This window comes from Pseudophryne corroboree, chromosome 3, assembly GCF_028390025.1.
Source record: "Pseudophryne corroboree isolate aPseCor3 chromosome 3, aPseCor3.hap2, whole genome shotgun sequence".
Taxonomy (NCBI): domain Eukaryota; kingdom Metazoa; phylum Chordata; class Amphibia; order Anura; family Myobatrachidae; genus Pseudophryne; species Pseudophryne corroboree.
Window position 1 is genome coordinate 608,780,993 of NC_086446.1, and position 25,329 is coordinate 608,806,321.

General features: G+C 44.4%; 1 protein-coding gene across 1 annotated transcript in view; it reads left to right on the top strand.

Annotated features, from left to right (window-relative positions):
* The window catches only part of DDX21 (DExD-box helicase 21), a 67,200-nt gene extending 51,662 nt beyond the window's left edge, over positions 1 to 15,538 (top strand). The window contains exons 9-17 of the mRNA XM_063961569.1: positions 1,414 to 1,559; positions 9,082 to 9,231; positions 10,672 to 10,833; positions 11,205 to 11,324; positions 11,905 to 11,978; positions 13,309 to 13,468; positions 13,808 to 13,942; positions 14,342 to 14,386; positions 15,189 to 15,538. Coding sequence (XP_063817639.1) covers positions 1,414 to 1,559; positions 9,082 to 9,231; positions 10,672 to 10,833; positions 11,205 to 11,324; positions 11,905 to 11,978; positions 13,309 to 13,468; positions 13,808 to 13,942; positions 14,342 to 14,386; positions 15,189 to 15,392 — 1,196 coding nt within the window. The 3' untranslated portion in view covers positions 15,393 to 15,538. The remainder of the gene's footprint in view (positions 1 to 1,413; positions 1,560 to 9,081; positions 9,232 to 10,671; positions 10,834 to 11,204; positions 11,325 to 11,904; positions 11,979 to 13,308; positions 13,469 to 13,807; positions 13,943 to 14,341; positions 14,387 to 15,188) is intronic.
* Positions 15,539 to 25,329: the final 9,791 nt, after the last annotated feature.

The window sequence follows — 25,329 nt, forward strand, 5'->3', positions numbered from 1 at the left end:
TCTTCTAGCCTTAGCTTCGGCAAGGCGTGTTTTAGATTTAGGTGCCTTGTCATGCAAGCCACCGTTTTTGGGGTTTCATGATGACAGAGCGGAACTTCGGACGAATTCCGTTCTATTGCCAAGGGTAGTGTCATCTTTTTCACATCAATCAACCAATGGTAGTTCCTGTGTGAACAGGTAATTCGGGAACTTTGGATGTGGTACGCGCATTACGCGTTTAGGTATCCCGAACGTCTACAGTTCGTAAGACGGATACGTTGTTTGTTCTCTATCATGCTGCCAAGATGGGTTGGCCAGCTTCTAAGCAGACCTTATCCAGATGGATAAAACTGACCATACGTCAGGCTTACCTTCATGCTAGGTTACAGCCGCCTACATCAGTAACAGCTCATTCCACACGTTCTGTGGGAACTTCATGGGCAGCTGGTCGTGGAGCTTCTACGACGCAGCTTTGCCGTGCGGCTACATACTCATCAGTGCACACGTTTGTGCGCTTTTACAAGTTTGATACGTTTGCGGCATCATCATATAGCTTTGACCGCTTAGTGTTACAGGTGCCAAACAGCTCTCCCGCCCACAGGGGAAGCTTTGGTACGTCCCAAGAGTACTCCAGTGATCCCTAGTGGATGAAAAAGAAAATAGGATTTTGGTACTTACCAGGTAAATCCTTTTCTTTGAATCCATAGGGGGCACTGGACGCCCACCCAGAGCAGTTTTACCTGGTTGTGGTAAGTTCAGTGGATCTTATGGTAACACATTCTCACCGATTTATCGGTTATGGTGTCAACTGGTTAGTTGTCAGTTACGTTATGTGTCAACTTTATTGTTGTCCGTTATGTTATAATGTTATAGGTAATTCTCCATTGTTCATCCTCTCTATCCTGTTCGCCTCAGGAAAAAACACTGAGGTATTCTGGGAGTATGGAGGGGAGGAGAGTTACGGAAATTTGAATATTCAGTGCCCAGTCCTTGCTAACACCGTCCATATCCCAAGAGTACTCAGTGCCCCCTATGGATTCAAAGAAAAGGATTTACCTGGTAAGTACCAAAATCCTATTATTACTGTTCCATTTTCCTGTTGGTTGATGAACCTAGATTTCTCTGCCTCTCTCTCACCTGTCCAATCCTTGTTATGCTGTTCTTGGGTCTTTGTTTAGTGAAGTTTGGGGAGGTATAGTTCCCTTAACTTTTGGAGCCAAATGTAGAGTTCAAGCTTAGTGCAGCTTCTGTAGACCCCACCCTACCCTATGTCATGTGCTCCCCTTGCATGACCGAAAATAATGTAACATAAATATAAAATAAAATAAAATCACCTTTTATGTGGTGTGCCTTGTCAAATTGCTACAAAGTTTGTGATACAATATAATACTAGTATGGTTGAGTATTTAATTTTATATTTATTTTTTTAACAAGATCCCGAGGAGAATCCACAGACTCTTTTGTTCTCTGCAACTTGCCCAGATTGGATGTACAATATTGCGAAAAAATACATGAAAACGAATTATGAAAAGATTGATCTTGTTGGACACCGTAGTCAGAAGGCTGCAGTCACTGTAGAGGTTGGTCTTTTGCTTTAACAAGTTTGTTGATTCCTGTCTGTAATTGTTCCCAGGAGAGTGGGGGAAAATTGTAATGGTTGGTCCTGATTAGCATGTCCTAATCTTCAAAGACTGGGATTGATTACAATGAATGTTGAAATTTATTACCTGGAAGATTTATATTGCTATCTTCACAGCTTAGAGAACTTTGGAGCTGGGGTTCCAGTCTTGTAGGTATTCTTACCTTCTTTTATGAAGAAGTCCCCTTATCACTCTGAGCATACTCAGGGACTTGAGGACCTAGTTTTACATGACCTATGAAGTGCGTAGAATGGATGACCTCTTGGTCTTCTTCTATGGTGCCCACAAGATGGAGACAGTTGCTACGAGATTTTGTTCCTGTGCAGGTCAGGGCACTTTTCCTGCAGCACGGGACCTTGGCTAAGATGCTGAGATGAGGCACCACCTGATCTTAGGTAGACACAGCCACAAAATTTTACAGATTCAACAGTTTAGTCCAAACATGTCTGTCTTTTCCTTCAGGAATATGGAAAGTAAGCCAAGGCCAAAGGCAATGACTTGGCTTTTAGACAAACCGCCACAGAATCCTTTGGGTTGGTAGCATGCCGAAAAATGAATGCTCACCACTCAAGATCACTGGGATTGCAACTTCAACTAAGATTACAAGATTGAATTTTGTTCTGTACCTAGAGGGAATATCTTGGTGAAATACACATTTCCGTACTCTCTAGTGGAGATAGAGGCATTCTAGAACAGTTTGTAGACTCTCTTGGAAGAAGTAACATGTATTGTTGTCATGAATAGAGGGCCACAGGATTTTATTCCAGAATTTTCCTGATTAATAAAAAGCATTATTTGAGGTGGCTCAATTTATACAGTCCATCCTCATGCATGAGAATTGGGAGGCCTAGCTCAACATCAGTTTCTCAGATTTTTTTTTTTTTTTTCTCCATAGAATTCTCTAAATATGTTCGCCAAAGTTTTGGTACAGATGTGTCCTCATACACTGGGTATATTTACTAAAGTGCAGGTTTGTAGAAGTGGAGCTGTTGCCCACAGCAAACAATCAAATTTTTCTAGAATGTGCTAGATAAATAGAATCTGGTTGCTATGGGCAACATCTCCACTTCTTGAAAACCCGCACTTTAGTAAATATACACCTCTCTAAGTCTGCTTACTACTCCTGTCTCTACTTAGCTGACTAAAATTGTTAACCCATCTTGAATGGCTGCTATGGAGTATTTTGAGGAAAAGACATTAACTCATTTTGATTTCAACCCGGAAATGTAATTTGCATTCTAGAAATGGGTTACTAAATGTGTGTGTGAATGAAAGTCACTATTGAATATGCAACACCTTTAAGAATGGGTAAGATAAATTCCTAATGGATAAGGATATCCAGGGTTACGGGGCATAGTCACGCACTATGGTTATTATAAAAAAGAGGGGTAAAACGTAACGGCAGTCATCAACTTCAGTCAAAATTTTATACAAAATAATCGTGCATAGGAAACCACAAATAGGTTGAACTCGATGGACAATTGTCTTTTTTCAACCTTAGATACTTGCTATGTAATATGCTTTCCTAAGCAAATCCGACTTTCCAATAAGCCCTTATATGGCTGATCAAAATATATATTGAAATTTCTCTATCGTCCTAAGTGGATGCTGGGGTTCCTGAAAGGACCATGGGGAATAGCGGCTCCGCAGGAGACAGGGCACAAAAGTAAAGCTTTTACAGGTCAGGTGGTGTGTACTGGCTCCTCCCCCTATGACCCTCCTCCAGACTCCAGTTAGATTTTTGTGCCCGGCCGAGAAGGGTGCAATTCTAGGTGGCTCTCATAAAGAGCTGCTTAGAGAGTTTAGCTTAGGTTTTTTATTTTACAGTGATTCCTGCTGGCAACAGGATCACTGCAACGAGGGACAGAGGGGAGAAGAAGTGAACTCACCTGCGTGCAGGATGGATTGGCTTCTTGGCTACTGGACATGAAGCTCCAGAGGGACGATCACAGGTACAGCCTGGATGGTCACCGGAGCCACGCCGCCGGCCCCCTCACAGATGCTGAAGCAAGAAGAGGTCCAGAATCGGCGGCTGAAGACTCCTGCAGTCTTCTTAAGGTAGCGCACAGCACTGCAGCTGTGCGCCATTTTCCTCTCAGCACACTTCACACGGCAGTCACTGAGGGTGCAGGGCGCTGGGGGGGGGGGGCGCCCTGGGAGGCAAATGAATACCTATAAAGGCTAAAAATACCTCACATATAGCCCCAGAGGCTATATGGAGATATTTACCCCTGCCTAAATGTACTAAATAGCGGGAGACGAGCCCGCCGAAAAAGGGGCGGGGCCTATCTCCTCAGCACACGGCGCCATTTTCTGTCACAGCTCCGCTGGTCAGGAAGGCTCCCAGGTCTCTCCCCTGCACTGCACTACAGAAACAGGGTATAACAGAGAGGGGGGGCAAGATAAATGGCAATATATTAATATAAAAGCAGCTATAAGGGAGCACTTAATCATAAGGCTATCCCTGTCATATATAGCGTTTTTTGGTGTGTGCTGGCAGACTCTCCCTCTGTCTCCCCAAAGGGCTAGTGGGTCCTGTCTTCGTATAGAGCATTCCCTGTGTGTCTGCTGTGTGTCGGTACGTGTGTGTCGACATGTATGAGGACGTTATTGGTGTGGAGGCGGAGCAATTGCCTAATATGAGGATGTCACCTCCTAGGGGGTCGACACCAGAATGGATGCCTTTATTTGTGGAATTACGGGATAGCGTCAACTCGCTTAAGCAGTCGTTTGCCGACATGAGGCGGCCGGACACTCAATTAGTGCCTGTCCAGGCGCCTCAAACACCGTCAGGGGCTGTAAAACGCCCCTTGCCTCAGTCGGTCGACACAGACCCAGACACAGGCACTGATTCCGGTGGTGAAGGTGACGAATCAACCGTATTTTCCAGTAGGGCCACACGTTATATGATTTTGGCAATAAAGGAGATGTTACATTTAGCTGATACTACAGGTACCACTAAACAGGGTATTATGTGGGGTGTGAAAAAACTACCAGTAGTTTTTACCAAATCAGAAGAATTAAATGACGTGTGTGATGAAGCGTGGGGTGCCCCGATACAAAAACTGCTAATTTCAAAGAAGTTATTGGCTTTATACCCTTTCCCGCCAGAGGTTAGGGAGCGCTGGGAAACACCTCCTAGGGTGGACAAAGCGCTAACACGCTTATAAAAACAAGTGGCGTTACCCTCTCCTGAGACGGCCGCACTTAAAGATCCATCAGATAGGAGGATGGAAAATATCCAAAAAGGTATATACACACATGCAGGTGTTATACTACGACCAGCTATTGCGACTGCCTGGATGTGCAGTGCTGGGGTAGTTTGGTCAGAGTCCCTGATCGAAAATATTGATACCCTGGACAGGGACAATATTTTACTGTCGTTAGAACAAATAAAGGATGCATTTCTTTATATGCGTGATGCACAGAGAGATATCTGCACACTGGCATCACGGGTAAGTGCTATGTCCATTTCGGCCAGAAAAGCTTTATGGACACGACAGTGGACAGGCGATACGTAGAGGAGTTATTTGGGGTCGGTCTATCGGATTTGGTGGCCACGGCTACGGCCGGGAAATCCACCTTTCTACCTCAAGTCACTCCCCAACAGAAAAAGGCACCGACCTTTCAACCGCAGCCCTTTCGTTCCTTTAAAAATAAGAGAGCAAAGGGCTATTCATATCTGCCACGAGGCAGAGGACGAGGGAAGAGACAGCAACAGGCAGCTCCTTCCCAGGAACAGAAGCCCTCCCCGGCTTCTACAAAAGCCTCAGCATGACGCTGGGGCTTCGCAAGCGGACTCGGGGGCGGTAGGCGGTCGTCTCAAGAATTACAGCGCGCAGTGGGCTCACTCGCAGGTAAATCCCTGGATCCTGCAGATAATATCTCAGGGGTACAGGTTGAAATTAGAGACAGAGCCACCTCGCCGTTTCCTGAAGTCTGCTTTACCAACGTCACCCTCAGAAAGGGAGACGGTTTTGGAAGCCATTCACAAGCTGTATTCTCAGCAGGTGATAGTTAAGGTACCTCTTCTACAACAAGGGAAGGGGTATTATTCCACTCTTTTTGTGGTACCGAAGCCGGATGGCTCGGTAAGGCCTATTCTAAATCTGAAGTCCTTGAACCTGTACATAAAGAAGTTCAAGTTCAAGATGGAGTCACTCAGAGCAGTGATAGCGAACCTGGAAGAAGGGGACTTTATGGTATCCTTGGACATCAAGGATGCGTATCTCCACGTTCCAATTACCCCTCACACCAGGGGTACCTCAGGTTCGTTGTACAAAACTGTCACTATCAGTTTCAGATGCTGCCGTTTGGTTTGTCCACGGCACCTCGGGTCTTTACAAAGGTAATGGCCGAGATAATATTTCTTCTTCGAAGAAAAGGCGTATTAATTATCCCATACTTGGACGATCTCCTAATAAGGGCAAGGTCCAGAGAACAGCTAGAGATGGGTTTAGCACTATCTCAAGAGGTGCTAAAGCAGCACGGATGGATTCTGAATATTCCAAAATCCCAATTAATGCCGACAACTCGTCTGCTGTTCCTGGGGATGATTCTGGACACAGTTCAGAAAAAGGTTTTTCTTCCCGAAGAAAAAGCCAAGGAGTTATCTGACCTGGTCAGGAACCTCCTAAAACCAGGAAAGGTGTCTGTACATCAATGCACAAGAGTCCTGGGAAAAAATGGTAGCTTCTTACGAAGCAATCCCTTTCGGCAGATTCCATGCAAAGGGATCTGTTGGAAAAATGGTCAGGGTCGCATCTTCAGATGCACCTGCGGATAACCCTGTCGCCGAGGACAAGGGTATCCCTTCTGTGGTGGTTGCAGGAGGCTCATCTATTGGAGGGCCGCAGATTCGGCATGCAGGATTGGATCCTGGTGACCACGGATGCCAGCCTGAGAGGCTGGGGAGCAGTCACACAGGGAAGAAATTTCCAGGGAGTGTGGTCGAGCCTGAAAAAGTCTCTTCACATAAGCATTCTGGAACTAAGAGCAATCTACAATGCTCTAAGCCAGGCGGAACCTCTGCTTCAAGGAAGACCGGTGTTGATCCAGTCGGACAACATCACGGCAGTCGCCCATGTAAACAGACAGGGCGGCACAAGAAGCAGGAGGGCAATGGCAGAAGCTGCCAGGATCCTTCGCTGGGCGGAGAATCACGTGATAGCACTGTCAGCAGTATTCATCCCGGGCGTGGACAACTGGGAAGCAGACTTCCTCAGCAGACACGACCTTCACCCGGGAGAGTGGAGACTTCATCCAGAAGTTTTCCACATGCTATTAAACCGTTGGGTAAAACCAATGGTGGACATGATGGCGTCTCGCCTCAACAAAACACTGGACAGGTATTGCGCCAGGTCAAGAGATCCGCAGGCAATAGCTGTGGACGCGCTGGTAACACCTTGGGTGTACCAGTCGGTATATGTGTTTCCTCCTCTGCCTCTCATACCAAAGGTATTGAGGAGTATACGGCAAAGAGGAGTAAGACTAGTGGCTCCGGATTGGCCAAGAAGGACTTGGTACCCGGAACTTCAAGAGATGGTCACGGACGATCCGTGGCCTCTACTTCTGAGAAGGGACCTGCTTCAGCAGGGTCCTTGTCTTTTTCAAGACTTACCGCGGCTGCGTTTGATGGCATGGCGTTTGAATGCCAGATCCTAAAAGGAAAAGGCATTCCAGAAGAAGTCATTCCTACCTTGATAAAGGCAAGGAAGGAAGTCACCGCGAAGCATTATCGCCGTATTTGGCGAAAATATGTTGCGTGGTGCGAGCAGCGGAGTGCTCCGATGGAGGAATTTCAACTGGGTCGTTTTCCTACATTTCCTGCAATCAGGATTGTCTATGGGTCTCAAATTGGGATCTATAAAGGTTCAAATTTCGGCCCTATCAATATTCTTCCAAAAAGAATTGGCCTCAGTCCCTGAGGTCCAGATTTTTATCAAAGGAGTACTGCATATACAGCCTCCTGTGGTGCCTAAGGTGGCACCGTGGGATCTAAATGTAGTTTTAGATTTCCTCAAATCCAATTGGTTTGAACCACTAAAGAATGTGGATTTGAAATATCTCACATGGAAAGTGACTATGTTACTGGCCCTGGCTTCGGCCGGGAGAGTATCTGAACTGGCGGCTTTGTTTTATAAAAGCCCTTATTTAATTTTCCATTTGACATAGGGCAGAGCTGCGGACGCGTCCGCATTTTCTCCCTAAGGTGGTATCAGCGTTTCACCTGAACCAGCCTATTGTAGTGCCTGCGGCTACAGACGACTTGAAGGACTCCAAGTTGTTGGACGTTGTCAGAGCCTTAAAAATATACATTTAAAGGACGGCTGGAGTCAGAAAATCTGACTCGCTGTTTATACTGTATGCACCCAACAAGTTGGGTGCACCTGCTTCTAAGCAGTCGATTGCTCGTTGGATTTGTAACAAAATTCAACTTGTACATTCTGTGGCAGGCCTGCCACAGCCTAAATCTGTTAAGGCCCATTCCGCAAGGAAGGTGGGCTCATCTTGGGCGGCTGCCCGAGGGGTCTCGGCATTACAACTCTGCCGAGCAGCTACGTGGTCAGGGGAGAACACGTTTGTAAATTTTTACAAATTTGATACCCTGGCAAAGGAGGACCTGGAGTTCTCTCATTCGGTGCTGCAGAGTCATCCGCACTCTCCCGCCCGTTTGGGAGCTTTGGTATAATCCCCATGGTCCTTTCAGGAACCCCAGCATCCACTTAGGACGATAGAGAAAATAAGAATTTACTTACCGATAATTCTATTTCTCGGAGTCCGTAGTAGATGCTGGGCGCCCATCCCAAGTGCGGATTATCTGCAATACTTGTACATAGTTATTGTTAACTAATTCGGGTTATTGTTTAGGAAGCCATCTTTCAGAGGCTCCTCTGTTATCATACTGTTAACTGGGTTTAGATCACAAGTTGTACGGTGTGATTGGTGTGGCTGGTATGAGTCTTACCCGGGATTCAAAATCCTCCCTTATTGTGTACGCTCGTCCGGGCACAGTACCTAACTGGAGTCTGGAGGAGGGTCATAGGGGGAGGAGCCAGTACACACCACCTGACCTGTAAAAGCTTTACTTTTGTGCCCTGTCTCCTGCGGAGCCGCTATTCCCCATGGTCCTTTCAGGAACCCCAGCATCCACTACGGACTCCGAGAAATAGAATTATCGGTAAGTAAATTCTTATTATTACTTTATGCCCCATTTTTAGTTATCTGGTCCATTTTTACACTTGCGTGTCTCTTTAAAGTTTTTAGTGTGTGGTTACAATTGTGGAACCAAACTAGTGTTAGCAGTTAATGGAGGACAGACACACACCCATATTACCTGTATTCTGAGAATGAAAGTCACTATTGAATATGCAGAATGGCAGAATTAAGTCAGTGATTTGCAGTTAAAATGCCAATGACTTTCAGAATAGAACTTATAATTATATATTTTTATCTTTTGTAGCATTTGGCCATTGAGTGTAACAGATTCCAGAAAGCAGTTGTCCTTGGGGATGTTATTCAGGTGTACAGCGGAAATCACGGCAAAACAATAGTGTTTTGTGACTCCAAATTAGAAGCTCATGAGTTATCAACAAATAATGCTATAAAACAGGTTTGTATCTTTGTATTGTATTGCTCTAAAGTGACTAGTATTACAATAGTATCCGGTCTCTACGTCAACCACACTTAGGTCGACAGTGTCTAGGTCGACCACACTTAGGTCGACATGGTCTCTAGTTAGACATGTTCCAGGTCGACATGACAGATGGTCGACAGTTTTTCACGTGTTGTTTTTTTTTGTTTGTTTTTTACTTTTTCACACTTTACGATCCCCTCGGACTACACTTGGGAACGGTAACCTGTGCCAAGTGCAGCAGTAGCAGAGCAAGGCATCTTTGCCTGAGCCATGCAAGGGTACACGGTGCACTAATTGGGGTTCCCGATTTCTGTACAGAGAAAACGACACAATTTAAAAAAACAACTCATGTCGACCTAATGCTTGTGTCAACCTATTTTGGGTCTACACCTACTTACTGTCGACCAACAGTGGTCGACCTAGACACTGTCGACTTAAGTGTGGTCGACCCTATGATCCACACCCATTACAATATCCACAATGGCATAAACATGCTGTGGTGATAAATGAATATATAATGAAACAGCCATCCAAAAAAATGTGGGTAGATGAGGCTTGTGTGCAGTGGCACATGTAGACTTTTTATTAGGTGTGGACTGTTTACCATGTTACAAAAATATTTGTGTATATTTAAAATGTATTGGTGTATATTTAGTGATAGACTGTCAATGTCCGGCCAGTATGTTTTCAAGCAGTATCTGGAGAGTGGCGAGTGGAGAGAGGGCCTGATGCATGTTTGTAAGTAAAGCAAAAAAGCAAGCAACTGGGCAAGAACACATTGCCATACAGGTGGGGCAAATGTTACATGTGAAGAGAGATTTAGATTTGGTTGGGTTGTATTCACAATGAAATCTAAAATGCAGTATAAAAATAAAGCTGTCTAACATTTGTGGGCTACATGCCTAAGCACCCAATATTTACCCAGCACAGAAAAAATATAACCAACCCAAATTTAAATCTCTCTGAAATTATTACATTTCCCCTACCTGCAGTGCAACGTGGTTTTGCCCAGTTGCTTACTTTTTTGCTTTATGTACAAACATGCATCAGGCCCTCACCTGCAGACGCAACAGATTCAGGGAGCAGTCTCCAGACACTGCTTGGAAACAGATTTCCCGAACATTGACGGTCTTTTTTTATCACTAAATATATACCAATATATTTTACATTAGCTCCAATCAGTGCAAGCAGGCTTGTGATTGGCAGTTCAGTTTCCTATGAACAACTGCTTGCTTGCATTTCTAATGTGCCTCTCACATTCACGAGAAAGAGGAATGCGCATCTCAACCTCTGTGTGCAGGTCATGGGTTCTCTGTTAATGTAGTTTCCCAGAAAGCTGCTCAAAACTGATCAAAGCCTGCAGTATGGTTGTGTTTAAAGGGTAATAGAAAACTTAAAGTGCATATTACATTTCAGTCTGCCAAAGCGTTACATGGAGATCTTCAACAAAAGGAGCGTGAAGTCATTTTGAAAGGCTTCAGAAATGGGTCATTTGGAGTTCTTATTGCAACCAACGTGGCTGCTCGAGGTCTAGACATTCCAGAAGTCGACCTGGTTGTGCTGTTTTCTGCCCCAAGGGTGAGACTCTTATGTGTTTACTCAGTTTTGTAGTGTTTCGTTATTTGCTGCTACATCTTAGTTTTCTTTCAATCTTTATTCTCCACTACACACGAACTGTACCTGTTATATATGAATACATTTTAATAAGTCAGAAGACTACCCTGCTGCTTTTGCATGTTATAGCTTATGTCCAGAACTTGGCTAATATGGTCATAAGGCTTTTTTAATTAATACTTGCCTGTTGTGATTGAAATTCCCAATTGTTGATAATCTAGAGCCCTTCAGAAAAGCCTGTATCCCCAAATAACCTGACCAAATGATCTAGACAGAGCTCTAACGGCAATATGATTCAGTAATTCTGCTACAGATAAATGGTATGTTGTCTACAGGAAGCAGATGCTTATATCCATCGTTCAGGCCGTACCGGCAGAGCTGGACGCACAGGAGTCTGCATATCTCTCTATGAACCCAGAGACAGATATTATCTACAAAATGTTGAGCGGAGTACGGTAGGTCGTGCGATGAGAGTGACAGCGTGACGGAATGTAATAGAATGAGTGATGAGCTACTGTTAACAAGATATGCAGTTTGGCAGTGCTAGTGTTTATGTTAATTCCTCAGTATGTATTTCTTTTACATGATATTAGGGGCGGTATTCAATTCTTTTCACCCCCTTCCTAACACGTTCTGTTTCTGCTGATGGGCGTGGTATAATAATTTCGGCTCGCTACCCCCGTGGTAGCGAGGGCGCCCAATCCTTAATGCAGCTAAACCTGATTACTATGGGTGCGATATGCACGATAACTGGAATCACATTAGAAAGGAGATTGGGCGTGATATATATGATTTGAATACCGCCCTAGGTATCATGGAATTATGTGTGTGTCTGTTTCTGCTAATATGTGAGAGGCAGTGTACTCCAGGTGAAGACAGGTCTTTGTACTGTCTTGTTGGTCACTACACTGCTGTGTGAGAATAGCAACTAAAGATTGAACTTCTCACTAGTGAAATACTGTATGTTCTGTGTGCGTCTTATATAAAGGTTTTTTTTCTTTTTAAACCAATAATTTTTTTATCCGTTTGATTTAGGGAATCACCTTCAAACGAGTCGGCATCCCGACCACATTAAACGTCGCCAAATCATCCAGTGCTGACGCCATCAAGTAATTTTTTTTTTATGTTTAGAGAGAGGTCTTCATTGCAATTAGCAGTACATGTGATTTTCTTTTAGTCCTTATTAAAAGGGCATGCCGAAGTTCAGCAGATGGTTGTGTTTAATAATTTTGCATATTGATAGTTGGGAATCTTTAAGTGTATGGTGCCATCAAAATTTAAATGGGTCTACACCAGAGGTTCCTAGCTCTGTCCTCAAGGATATTCATGCTTTAGCACAGGTGATTTAATTAGTACCGCAGTCAGTTTGATTGTAGCATGCAGAAATAAGAAAAATGCAGGTGCACGCTTCAAACACACAGAATACTAATAATGAGAATAATAATAATAAACTCTATAATTTAACATGAAGTAATAATAAGGTTACTTAGCACGTTTGGCCAAAAATGCAAGCCCACCTACCACGGCAAGGTGAACCTCGATCAGGTGGGTCCCTACATACCTAATACTGACACATTTATATAAATGTATCTAGGACTTACCTTTCATAGTGCCCATTCTTATGTGTAGACTGCTATGAACCATAGCCAAATGTCTCACAGCCACATTTTCTAGACCAGACCCTGCAGAGTCCTGTGGGTGACAGTGTTGCAAAGAATGCAGACACATGGATGCTCCCCATTCAAGATCAGAGGGCTCTTGATATTAATGCAGGGTACAAGATTGAATTCCATTCTCTGGGGAATATCTTGGTGAATTCCATCCTACTGTGGAAGTGGCCTCTGAGGATAATGATGATGGTTATTTCCATAAGCAGATGGATTAGGGGAAGTGCGATCACATAGATGAGTGGAATGCTGAATTGACCCCAAAGTTTTGCTGCTGATATATAATTTTGGTACCCAACCTTATAGCTGCCATGGAACTGCAGATGAAATGGTGAAATTATTTAATTGCCTTGAAATAGGCAACATAAGTTGGACTATCCTAATGCTATGTATATGATTTGTAGGACAACTTTGCAAGATTTTCAAAGATGCCAAAGGGAATGAGGAGTTACACTATATACGTTATTGGGGGACAGGGGGTTTGTTACCTGGATGTACTGCCATGATGTATTGTTAGGAAATGTAAAAGTAATTATTTTTAATGTATAAGAGGTACGATACAAACTAGCCAAGTCTCATTCTTCTAAATTTAATGGAATGTTGCTGTTTCCTGCGCAAAGTGATGATATGAGTGTCTAAAACCAACCAACCAACCCACCCACCCTTATAGGCTTCATTATCAGGAAAATTGCTTCAGCTCCAAAGTCTACCATTTTCTAAAAGGATGCACATTCATTCTCATTGAATACTGATCAGGCTCCGTAATTTTCAGGTCTTTGGACTCAATCCCAGTTGATGTCCTTGAACACTTCAAGGTGTATGCAGAAGAACTGATTGAGAAGAAGGGCGCTGTGGAAGCTTTAGCAGCAGCATTGGCTCATATTTCTGGAGCCTCATCACTCAAACAAAGATCACTTCTGAACATGGATCCGGTAAGACCATTCTTCTTACAATGCTAATGGAAATTAGTGGTTGCACCAAGACTCTGGAGATTTTAAGAAAGAATAAAGAAAAATACTATGCCTAAAAGAAAAGGAGACTAAACAGTGCTCATTACCCCTGATGGTGGAATAGTTAGAAATCTGTTTAATGGAAAACTTTGATCACATTGTCACTAGTTTGGAATGTGAATTTATTTAATATGCATTTGAAACTGCTGAACCACCAAACTGGCTTCCAGTATCAAATATGCTTTTAAAAGTGCTGTATCCTATTTTTTTTTTTTTGTACAATGTCACTTAAATATAATTTTCCCTGCAACCCCATTGTAGGGCTATGTAACCATAATTTTACGGAGTTCAATCACCATCCATTCGCTGTCCTATGTCTGGCGTACAATTAAGGAGCAAATGGGAGAGGAATTTGATTCGCAGGTTCACAGAATGTGCCTTCTGAAGGATTCCAAGGTAAGCCAAATGTACAGTGGTAATAGAAATAAAAATCACCTTTTAGCTGCTTTCAAGTGATTTATATATAAGCATCCCATGCCTTGGCACAGTGGTTCTCATACTCTGTCCTCAAGGTACCCTAACATTCCATGTTTTAAGGATATCCATGCTTGAGCACAGGTGGATTATTTAGTACCTCAGTTAATTTGATAAATCCATCTGTGCTCATACCTGCTCTGGTCTCTTCAGAACTGAGTTTGGGAGCTTCTGCCGTAACACCAGGCAGTACTGTAAGAGCTGGGAACTTATAGACCTAGCATTTATCGGTAGTTAATGTGCCTGGGAGTCTAATGCAGGATATGTATAGTGATGGTTAGTTTATACATTTTTGCCATTTACAAACTGTCTGTCTTACAGGGGGTGTGTTTTGATGTTGCCCTGGAAACACTTAAGAATTTGCAAGTAAGTTTTATTTTATTTTCCTGGTTAAAATTAGTAATGCTCAGATCTAAAATAACTCCATTAATAGTCACCTGACTTTATTTGATGAGGCCATACACCTACCATCTAAATTGGTTACTCCAGATCTTTTGATTTGCTACATGTCGTCAAACTTTCTCTTGCGAAATGACCTATAAGGAACCCTGTAATACTGAGTGACCTTAAAACAAGGAATTGGACAATGAGTGTTGGAGGAGGAATACTCCCCCTTAGGCTACGCACCCTACCGTTTCTGCTTTATCTTGTTGTCCATAACAGGGGACACTATCTTATGGCCTACGTAGTTTTCACATTTTTGTTTACACTAATTAGATTGTTTCCATTTTTCAAATACATTTACGTTCAGTAAGTATTGTTCCAGAAGTAAAGTTAGATACAATTTAGATTTTGCTGAACACCATGATTGCGTCCCATTTGATCCTGCAGCACCTGATAACAAGCTAAATGAAGTCTTCAAATGCATTAAAACCAGAAGGATGCTGCGTAGGGAATATCTGAAATCCGCAAACAAACAGGAAAACAAAACAGCAACTCAATCCTCTGTTAGTGAATGTGCAAAAGGAAATGCACCAGCTTCTCTGATGCTGTGGAATAAACAAATGTTATAATAATGAATTACATTCAGGTTGTGGTTTATCCTTTCTGTATCAGTAGTTAAGTTGTTGTAGCACTGTAGAAAGAGAATACAATACTGTGTATGCTTTGGAAGGGCTTGCTGTATAAAGCCGACTCGCATAATATGTACAATACTTAATACTTTCAGACAACCTGGGACAACTCTAGGCGCTTCCAACTCTCTGTGGCAACGGAATTACCTGAACTTCAAGAATCCAGGAGAGATGCAGATAACTCGCGTGGAAGGGGTTTTGGAGGCAGAGGGAGAGGAGGGCGATCATTTGACAGACGCAACAGGAATTCATCACAGAGAGGCGGGAACAGACGAGGAGGACCTAGAAGGGGACGCTGAAAGACTTCAACAATTTAACTTTCAAACTTGCGGGGACCTGCATTGCACCTTGAGTTTTACATTGAGGACATAACTAAAACTGCCACTTATTTTTATGCCCAATTGACCTGTGTATTCCTACCATTATTAAAAGCCTATTAGTGGAATACATTGTGTTCTTGCCTTAATATTGGTTACACATTTACTGGAATCTATAATTATGTATTTAGGAACCGTAGAACATTACTTCCAGAGCTTGCATTGTTATTGATGGTAGCAAAAAGAACTTGTTGGGGTCTGAGAAGAGGAAGACGAACTTGCAGGCTTGTAGTGATTTGTGAGCGGGAAGTTTCACTGCTCTAGAGGCTGCACAGTATGTGCACCACCCATGGTCATATTACCAGATGGAGCTGCAGTGCACTTCACAGAGGATTGTTTTGTTTTCTAGAAGCCAGCGCTTATTACGTTTATTGAAAGCTGCTGTGATTGTCTGTATAGAATACAAACCAAACTGCAGGAGCATACTTTATCCACTAACCAGGAGTAGTCCACATACGGCCCTCAAGCTGCTGTAGAACTACACATCCCAGCATGCACTCCCACAGTTTTAGCATGCCCTAAAGACAAAGCTGTCAGGGCATGCTGGGATGTTTAGTTCCACAGCAGCTGGAGGACTATATGTTGAATACTTCTGCACTAAACAGGCCAAGCACCTCCTTTGTGTTTCTAGTTTATGCTACCATTGAAATTGCATACATAACTATAACAGCTGAGGGGCAGTGGTACAGCTCAGGCTGTGCTTAGCTGAACTGTCCCCAATTATAGCAAAGCTTGTCATTGGCATACAGTTAGCATGGCATTCCAAAGCACTCTCTACAGATCTACTGTATTGTATGGCTGCTGAGCACGGTAAGTGCTACCACTATTGTGTGTATTGGCTGTCGTTGTACAAACCTGAACACTTTTGTTGATCAAACGACCGTGCCAGCTGAGAGCTGTCACTTAAAATGTACATTTGCTGATTTATCTGATACACATCTTCATGAGGCTTGAGAGGTTGATCTAATGAGGGTTATTGGCTCTTTAGCAGGTGGTTAATAATTTTGAAGGGTTTGAATTGGTATAAGGCTTGCAGATGATGACAGGGTAAGTGTTATGCTGATGGGGTGTGTCCATGCAGGGCCTGCGATTTCCTGTTGGGCTTCCATTTTCATTGGCCATCTTAGAATGGTAATCAAGCAGCACTGCCATGGCTAGTTGGGAGTTTTGCTTTCATCTACACAAACTGGGCAAACGTAAATTGCATTGCCACAGTCTCCCTAGTCCCTAGCTCATAGTTTGGTGTGCACTGCGAATGGGGAGAACATTAAAAGACGAGCCAAATCATACAATGTTGTTCTTTTAATCCTAGCTGTTTTGAAAGTTGTTCCGTAGTCTGTATTAATCGGAGGGGTTCTGTAGTCTGTATTCATTATTCATAGGGTTTCTGTAGTCTGTATTTATTATTTTGGGTGTTCTGTAGTCTGTATTTATTATTTGGGGAGGGGGGTTCTGTAGCCTGTATTTATTATATTCCCACTCAGGTGGTGGCGTGGACCACCATCCGAGTGCGGATTCCGGTGTGGACGCCGGAATCCCGACACCCGGTGAAATACCCCGGTATTCCACGGGGTGTCGGGGTTCCGGTGTCTGTATCGTGACCGCTAGGATCCCGGCAGCCGGCAACTTGAATACCTCCAGTTTTAAGCAATGTCTTTAAAGCTTACTGATCGTATACAAAGTCTAAATAAAAACGTTATTAATGAGCTACAGCAAAAATAAAACAAACACCTATTCTGCTATTTAATAATAGTAGTCCAGTATCCTTAAGAAAAAGCATTTTCCAGCCAGTAGTACTACCGTAGGTCAGTGGCGAGCAACTTTTTACATCTAATACATATTCAAATTACAAGTATATTTTAATACCCTGGGGATCTACACTTGTATGCAGCAGATCTAAGATGGAGAAAAGAGGATTTTGGTACTTACCGATAAATCAATTTCTGTGAATCCACTCTGGGACACTGGAGTAGTATTACACAGTAGGGGTGTGAAGCTTGCTCACCGGAGGTGTGGCACAATCTAAAAAAGAAAATTAACATAGTCTGCACAGCCGACTCTTCCCCCTTCATGCCCCTCAACCCTTAGTTTGGAAAATTTGACTGAGAGTAAAGGGCATGAGACCACAATGCTATGGCGAGGAACCCAACTGTACAACAAATCAAACAGCATCCAAGAACTCCTTTAACAGAAAACCCAACACTGTTTGCACAAACTTTTTAACAAACTTGAACACAGCAGGTTGACAGCACCGAGGCAGGCATCCAGTGTCCCCGAGTGGATTCAGGGAAATGGATTTATCGGTAAGTACCAAAATCCTCTTCTCTTTCATCCACTAGGGGACACTGGAGTAGTATTACACAGTAGGGGACGTCCCAAAGTTACTCCCAAGGGTGGGAGTGCTGTCAGTGGCCTGCAACACCAAATGTCCAAACTTAGAATCTCTGGATGCAAACGTATCAAACTTGTAAAATCTCGTGAACGTGTGTGCTGAAGACCACGTTGCTGCTCTGCAAAGTTGAGTAGTCGAGGCACCTCTGGCAGCCGCCCATGAGGCCCCCACGGATCTGGTAATATGAGCGCCAATATGAATCGGCACTGGTTTACCACAAGATACATAAGCCTGCCTAATGCAAAGTCTAATCCATCTGGCCAAAGTATGTTTAGATGCTGGCCAACCCTTCTTTGGACCCTCATAGAGAACAAACAAATGGTCCGATTTACGGATGGACGACGTACCCTGTACGTAAATCCGTAGAGCTCGTGCAACATCCAAAGACACGTCCCCATCTGCAATTCCCTGAATAGATGGGAATACAATCGACTGGTTTACATGAAACCCTGAAACAACCTTAGGAAGAAACTCTGCGCTTGTACGGAGTTCCGCCCTATCCTCATGGAAAATCAAAAAAGGACTCTTACATGATAAAGCTCCCAACTCCGAGACTCGTCTTGCCGATGCTAAGGCAAGTAACAACGTAACTTTCCAAGAGATATTTCAGTTCTGCTCTTTCCAAATGTTCAAAAGTTGTTGATCTCAAAAATTCCAACACTAAGTTTAGGTCCCATGGTGCAGTGGGAGGCCTGAAGGGAGGTTGTATCCTCAGAACCCCCTGTAAGAAAGTCTGGACTTCCTGTATGGATGCTAATCGTTGTTGAAATAGGATGGAGAGCCAAAATCTGAACCTTCAAAGAACCCAACCTTACACCTCCATCCAGACCAGCTTGGAGAAAACGTAGAAAGGGGCAGACTAGATGGGCCAAGTGGTTCTTATCTGCCATCAAATTCTATGTTTCTAAGTCTGGACAACTGGAAATCCTTAGAATTCCACCCCCGTTCCTGACACCAGTCATTGGCTGTGACCGGCTTCCGCGCGGCTATCATCGTAGGAACGGCCGCACTTGGTATCCCTCTATTTCTTAAGATCCTGGTCTCAAGAGCCACGCCGTTAAATGCAGCCTGTTCAGGTCTGGGTGGAGGAAGGGCCCCTGAGATAGTAGATCTTCTCTGTGAGGCAACCTCCAAGGATCTTCCGCCAGTAAACCCCCGCAAGTCCGAGTACTAACTCCTGCAGGGCCAATCTGGTGCTATCAAGATCACCCACACTCGTTCCCGTTTCGCCATTTTTTTTAGAACTCTGGGTATGAGTGGGAAATGTGGAAAAATATAAACCTTCCTGTAACACCAAGGAAGGGTCAATGCATCCACTCCTTCCGCAGCTGGATCTCTCGTTCTGGACACATATCTGGGCAGCTGATGGTTGTTTCGAGACGCCATTAGGTCTACCTGAGGTAGACCCCATTTCCTCACCACCATCTCGAACACCTCTGGGTGTAGACGCCACTCTCCTGGATGCATGTCCTGGCGACTGAGATAATCTGCTTCCCAGTTTTCCACTCCTGGAATGAACACTGCCGAGAGGATGATGTTTGCGCCTTTCTGCCCAGGACAAGATCATTGTGGCCTCTTTAACGCTATTCTGCTCTTTGTTTCTCCCTTATGGTTTATGTATGCCGTCGCTGTTACATTGTCCGACTATCTTCAAGTGTTGACCCAACACTTTGTTTTCAGCTAAGAGAAGTGCATTGTAGACTGCTCTCTATTCCAGAATGTTTATGGGTAGACTGCTCTCTTGTAACGTCCATCTGCCCTGAAAATGGTGTTCCTCTAGGACCGCACCCCAACCTCTGAGACTGGCATCCGTTGTGAGGATCCTCCAATACCAAATGCCGAATCTCTTCCCTGCTGCGAGATTCCTATGTAGCGACCACCCACAGTAAGAAGATTCGTACTTGTGGTGAAAGCCGGATTCTGCAATGTAGAAGCCAGTGTGAGCCTGAGCAATGAGGTTCATCTGGAATGGTCTGGAGTGAAGTCTGCCGTACTGTAGACCCTCGAAAGACGCCACCATCTTCCCGAGAAGCTGCACACAGAGGTGTAGAGAAACCGTCTGTGTCTTTTAGTACCTGAGCCACCAGTCTCTGTATGTCCTGGATCTTGCTGTCTGGTAAGAATACTCTCAACTGTACCGTGTCCAAGATGAGGCCTAGGAATTGAATCCGTTGAGTCGGCATTAGGTTGGATTTTTTGAAGTTCACAATCCACCCATGCTGAATGAGAAATTGATAAGATGTCTGAGCATCCTTGTTCAGCTGTTCCTGAGAGGTGGCTTTGATCAGGAGATCGTCTAGATAAGGTATGATCATGACCCCTAACAGTCTCAATCCTGCCACCATTACTGCCATGATCTTGGTAAAGATTCTTGGGGCTGATGAAAGACCGAAAGATAAGGCCCGGAACTGGTAGTGATCCTTCACCAGTGCGAATATTAAGTACGCTTGGTGAGGGGTCCAAATCGGGATATGAAGGTATGCATCCTTTATGTCCATGGACACCATGAACTCCCCATGTTCTAAGCCTGCAATGACCTGGATTGATTCCATTTTGAATTTGTATACCGTTAGAAACTGGTTTAAATCTTTTAAATTGAGTATCAATTTGACTGTCCTGTTTGGTTTTGGCACGACAAAAAGATTTGAATAGAATCCCGTTCCTCTTTGAGAGTTGGGGACTGGGATAATGACCTCTTTGCGTAACAATTTTTGAATTGCCGTCGGTAAAGCTCTTGCTTTCTGAGGACACCGTTGTAAAAAATTGACTCTGAGGTTGCTCTTGAAAATCTATCTTGTACCCCATGGAGATAATGTTGTTTATCCAAACTTCCGGTGATGTCTTGGCCCAAATGTCCTGAAAATCTTCCAGTCGTGTGCCAACCAAGGAGGACCCCAGATGAGCTGGGAGACCGTCATGCCACGGTCTTGTCTGCAGGCTTATCCTGTTTTCTGGCTGTTGCCTGTGAGCGACCTCTGCCTCCACGTGCTTGTGCACCAAAACCTCTTCCTCGGCCTCGAAAGGAATGTGATCTAAATGAATTAAAAACTGGACCCGAATAACCTCTCCTAGCCTGCGGTGTGGGTCTTGTATAAGGGGTAGGAAGGAAGGTGGACTTTCCTGCCGTAGCCTGTGAAATCCACTTGTCTAACTCTGGACAGAATAGCATCCCCCCCCCCCCCACCCCCAAAGGGGGATGGCTTCTACTGCATTCTTGGTGTCAGAGTCTCCCTGCCAATCTGAGCCATAAAATTCTTTTAGCCGATATAGCCGACGCCGAGATGTGTGATGCTATCTTGGTAATGTCCTTTGAGGCTTGACACAAATAGGAGGCCGATTCGTGAATATGTTCCGCCAGTTGAGTAATTTCCTCCAAGCTATTTTCCTCTTCAATAGCCTGTACAAATACGACTAGACCATGCTCCCATGGCCTTGTTGACCCAGGCACAGATGATCGTAGGTCTCTGTGCCGCACCTGCTGATATAAAGATTGACTTTAAAGCTGTGTCCACCTTACGATCCTTTAAAGTCGTCACATGTGGTATAGGTAAGAGAGTCTTTTTTGACAACCTACCTAAAGAAGCATCCACTACTGGTGGAGTTTCCCATTTCGCCATTACCACTTTTGGTTAAGGATAGCTTACCAGAAACCGTTTTGGAATATCAGGCTATTTCCAAGCTTCCTCCATCTGAATTTGTAAAGATTTAGGAACGGGAAACACTGCTGAGAGCGGTTTTTGAGATTCAAACAGCTCAAAATCCTCTGGCTCCTTAACTTCTTCCTCTTTAAAATCTAGGATTTCCTCAACAGCTTCAGTAAGGGAATACAGACCCGTTACCGCCGTATCCTTTTCTTGAGAATCCGCATCCAGGGTAGATTCAATCAACTCGCCTTCCTCTATATCTAAATTGAGGCCATCTTGCTCCTCTGACCTTTCTGGTAAAGTGGGAAGAGGTCTTTTAACTGCCCTGTGCATGGTAGACACTTGTGCAGGTGGCGTTAACCTGATCAAAAATTCTTCCATTGTCTTTGAGAATCCTGCAGCCCATTCTGAGTGCTGTTTGCGGGATTCTGTCATCTCCTTAGAGATCCTTTCTGCTAAGTTATCCCATGACTTAGAAGGAGCACTGCTCCCGAGTGGAGCGTCCTTGTCTAAGCAGGAATCGCACACCCCGGCGCTGCCAACCCTTGTGCTCTTCCTGTTATACTTCGTGCAAGCAAAATAGGTCTTAGAAGTCTTGGTTGGTACTTTAGAAACGTTGCAGATCACTGCGCAGTGCTTTCACCCTTTAGACTAGGAAGAGAGAGACTGACAGCTGATGGAAGCGAAGGGATACCGGAGTCACCTGGCTGGAAATTTTCTATATTTAAAAAAATGATAATAATAATAATGAAAAACACCAGCCACCTTGCAACTCTCACACCCCCAACTGCGTTTCCGCTACGATGTTGAGGTTGATACGCAGTCGCTTCGTTCTATTTTCCTCAGGATCTTTGTAATCGAAATCCTTGAAAATATAAATAGTGAAAATGAAACTATAGGAGACCCCCATAGCAACAGACAGTAATTTCAGTTCAACAGCAGAGGGAGCCTTGTGGAGAAAGCCCTCCTCCTAATCTAACTTGGTGTCCTTTGAAGGGGGGGGGGGTAGTTTCTTTCCCCCCAACCTCAGTCTGGCGCCTAAAGAAAGATTTAAAATGGCCGCCCCTCAATATTTTGATCACTTCATCAATTTCAATTACTCTGGGAAATGAACTGTCCCTATTTTCAGTTATACCCTATCTGTGTATGACTGACCTATCTCTTTTATTCCTAATAAGGTCTATGTTTAACCAGGGGCTTAGAATTTCTGTTTGCTGACAGAATATTTCCAGCTTCTATTAAAGCGCATTTTTTTTTTTTTTACCTCAGCGCCACGTGACTAAGCCTTCTTCCTCCCGCGGCTTCCACTCAGTCGTGCTGCGTGTGCCCCGCTGTTGTTTGCCGCGCTCGGTCTTCTCTAAGCCCCAGAGTGTCCTTCTGTCCGCGCCTGGCCGTACCGCCGGTCAGCGCGTGTCTAACACTAGGCGGGTGCTCTAACTAAGTCCCACGCGTCAGGCTCTCCGTCCTCGCTCTCACAAGGGAGGCGAGCCGCAGCCTGCACGCTGGGACTAATACACTTGCTACGCTGTCACAGAAGCGCCGGCCGCCGCAGGGACATTACTAAAAAGCTTCTATCAGTAAATGGCTTCTATATGAACTAATATGAAGTATTTCCCTCAGGCTCCCCTTACTAGGGCCCTTTGCAAAACCAGTACTCATGTCTGTGCTTTTCAGGGTCTTCTATAGAGAGATGCAGATCCCTTCAGAAGGGGTCTTTGTCTCTCAGCTCATTTGTGGCTTTGTCCACCTTTTCATTAGGTAGACGCAGCCGAACAGAAATGAAATTTAGCTCAGTTATCTGGGAGCTGTTAGCCCCCACGTGCTGTACCTCTAGCACAATTTTTCAAACTGAGGGTTGAGGGGCGTGAAGGGGGAGGAGTCGGCTGTGCAGACTGTTATTTTATTTTTTTTAGATTGTGCCACACCTCCGGTTTGCAAGCTTCACACCCCTACTGTGTAATGCTACTTCAGTGTCCCCTAGTGGATGAAAGAGAAATTGGAGTACGTGTGATGGTGGTGATGTGTCATCGGAACAGCAGCAATTTCTGTTTTTTTTTTTTTTTTTTTTTTTTTTTGCACTTTCTATTAAACCCTTTTTATCTGAGTTTGTGGCCAAGCTCCCCCTCAGATTTCCACTGGCCCAGCAGGGTGACCACACTAATGAGCAGCAGAGTGGAACAGATAGTGTTTGTGGGTGGGCAGATGTATCTCCTTTTTACAAGCGTCTGGGAGAAGAAAAAAATCCTCTTCTACTCTTCAGTTACCCTATACGGTAGGATATCCTTAAGTCACACACAAAGTAAGGGACTAAGGGGGTAATTCAGACCTGATCGTAGCAGCAAATTTGTTAGCAGTTGGCCAAAACCATGTGCACTGCAGATGTGGCAGATATAACATTTGCAGAGAGAGTTAGATTTGGGTGGGTTATATTGTTTCTGTGCAGGGTAAATACTGGCTGCCTTAGTTTTACACTGCAATTGAACACACCCCACCCAAATCTAACTCTTTCTGCCTTTCTGCACATGTTATATCTGCCCCCCCTCCCCCACTGCACTGCACGTGGTTTTGCCCAACTGCTTACAAATTTGCTGGCTACGGTCAGGTCTGGATTACCCCCTAAATAACTAAGAATAAATAACTGCCTGGGGGATGTTCCTCTACGTCAGCGGTTCCCGAACTCTGTCCTCAAGGACACATAGCAGGTGCACTCACTGACACATTTTAAAAGATCCACAGGTGGAGCTATTAATTTCACTTATGATTCTTTGAGGAGACTTGGAAAATGTGAACTGTTGGGGTCCTTGAAGACCAACATTGGGAACCACTGCTCGATATCATCCAGCATATACAGGCAATAACCAGGTGGCTGATCTGCAGACTTGGTTGGACATCACAGCTCCACCCAGAAGAGATAAACCTCCATAGTTGACTGTTGTATGATCTCAGAGGGAGTAACCCTACAATGGCATATGTTTGCTGGCTCTGGATCACCAACCTGATATACTGTAGACAGTGATTCCCAACCGCTGTTCCCCGGCACACTAGTGTGCCGCCAGTGGTTATCAAGTGTGCCGCACAGACGCCAGAGATGCCTGCTGTCCAGCTGCCACAGTCCTCACAAGATCGGACAACGCTGGGCACTTCTGTGGCCCAGACCGTGACCTATGCAGATGCAGTGTGACTCGTATGTCACACAAACACCACGTCGCCTTGCCCGCCCACCCACTGCTGACCCGTGCTGTCTCCATTCATTCTCAGCGCTCCTTACTGCTCCCAGAATGAAAGATTTTTACAGTCACATGTTAGTGTGGCATTCTTATGGGGGACTGTGTGGTGGCATTACTATGGGGAGCAATGTGTGGTGGCATTTCTATGGGGAACAGTGTGTGGAATTACTATGGGGGCCAGTGCATTTGTTTACTGTGGGGCCAATGTGTGTGTTTTTCCCCTTGAGTGCCAATATATATCTGTTTTATTTCCCTGTGTGTGGGTTGTTGTTTTTTTTCATGCGGTACTGATGGTGTGCCTTAACAATTTTGAAATTATGTTTGGTGTGCCTCAAATTGAAAAAGGTTGAAAATCACTGCTGTAGATGATGGACTAAAGAACCACCAATATCCTTTATACATAACTTTAACTACAAGCTATGAAGGGGTAAGTATACCCGATACAGCACAGTCTGCATTCCATTTTGGTTCTGGCAGCCTTGCTACAGCTCAGCTCGCTGTAAACTCCAGTGCAAGCAAGCTACTTCATCTACACTCACTGCATCGGAGTAGTCTACATAGGGAAGCCTGATAGACAATGGCTTTTCAACTATTGT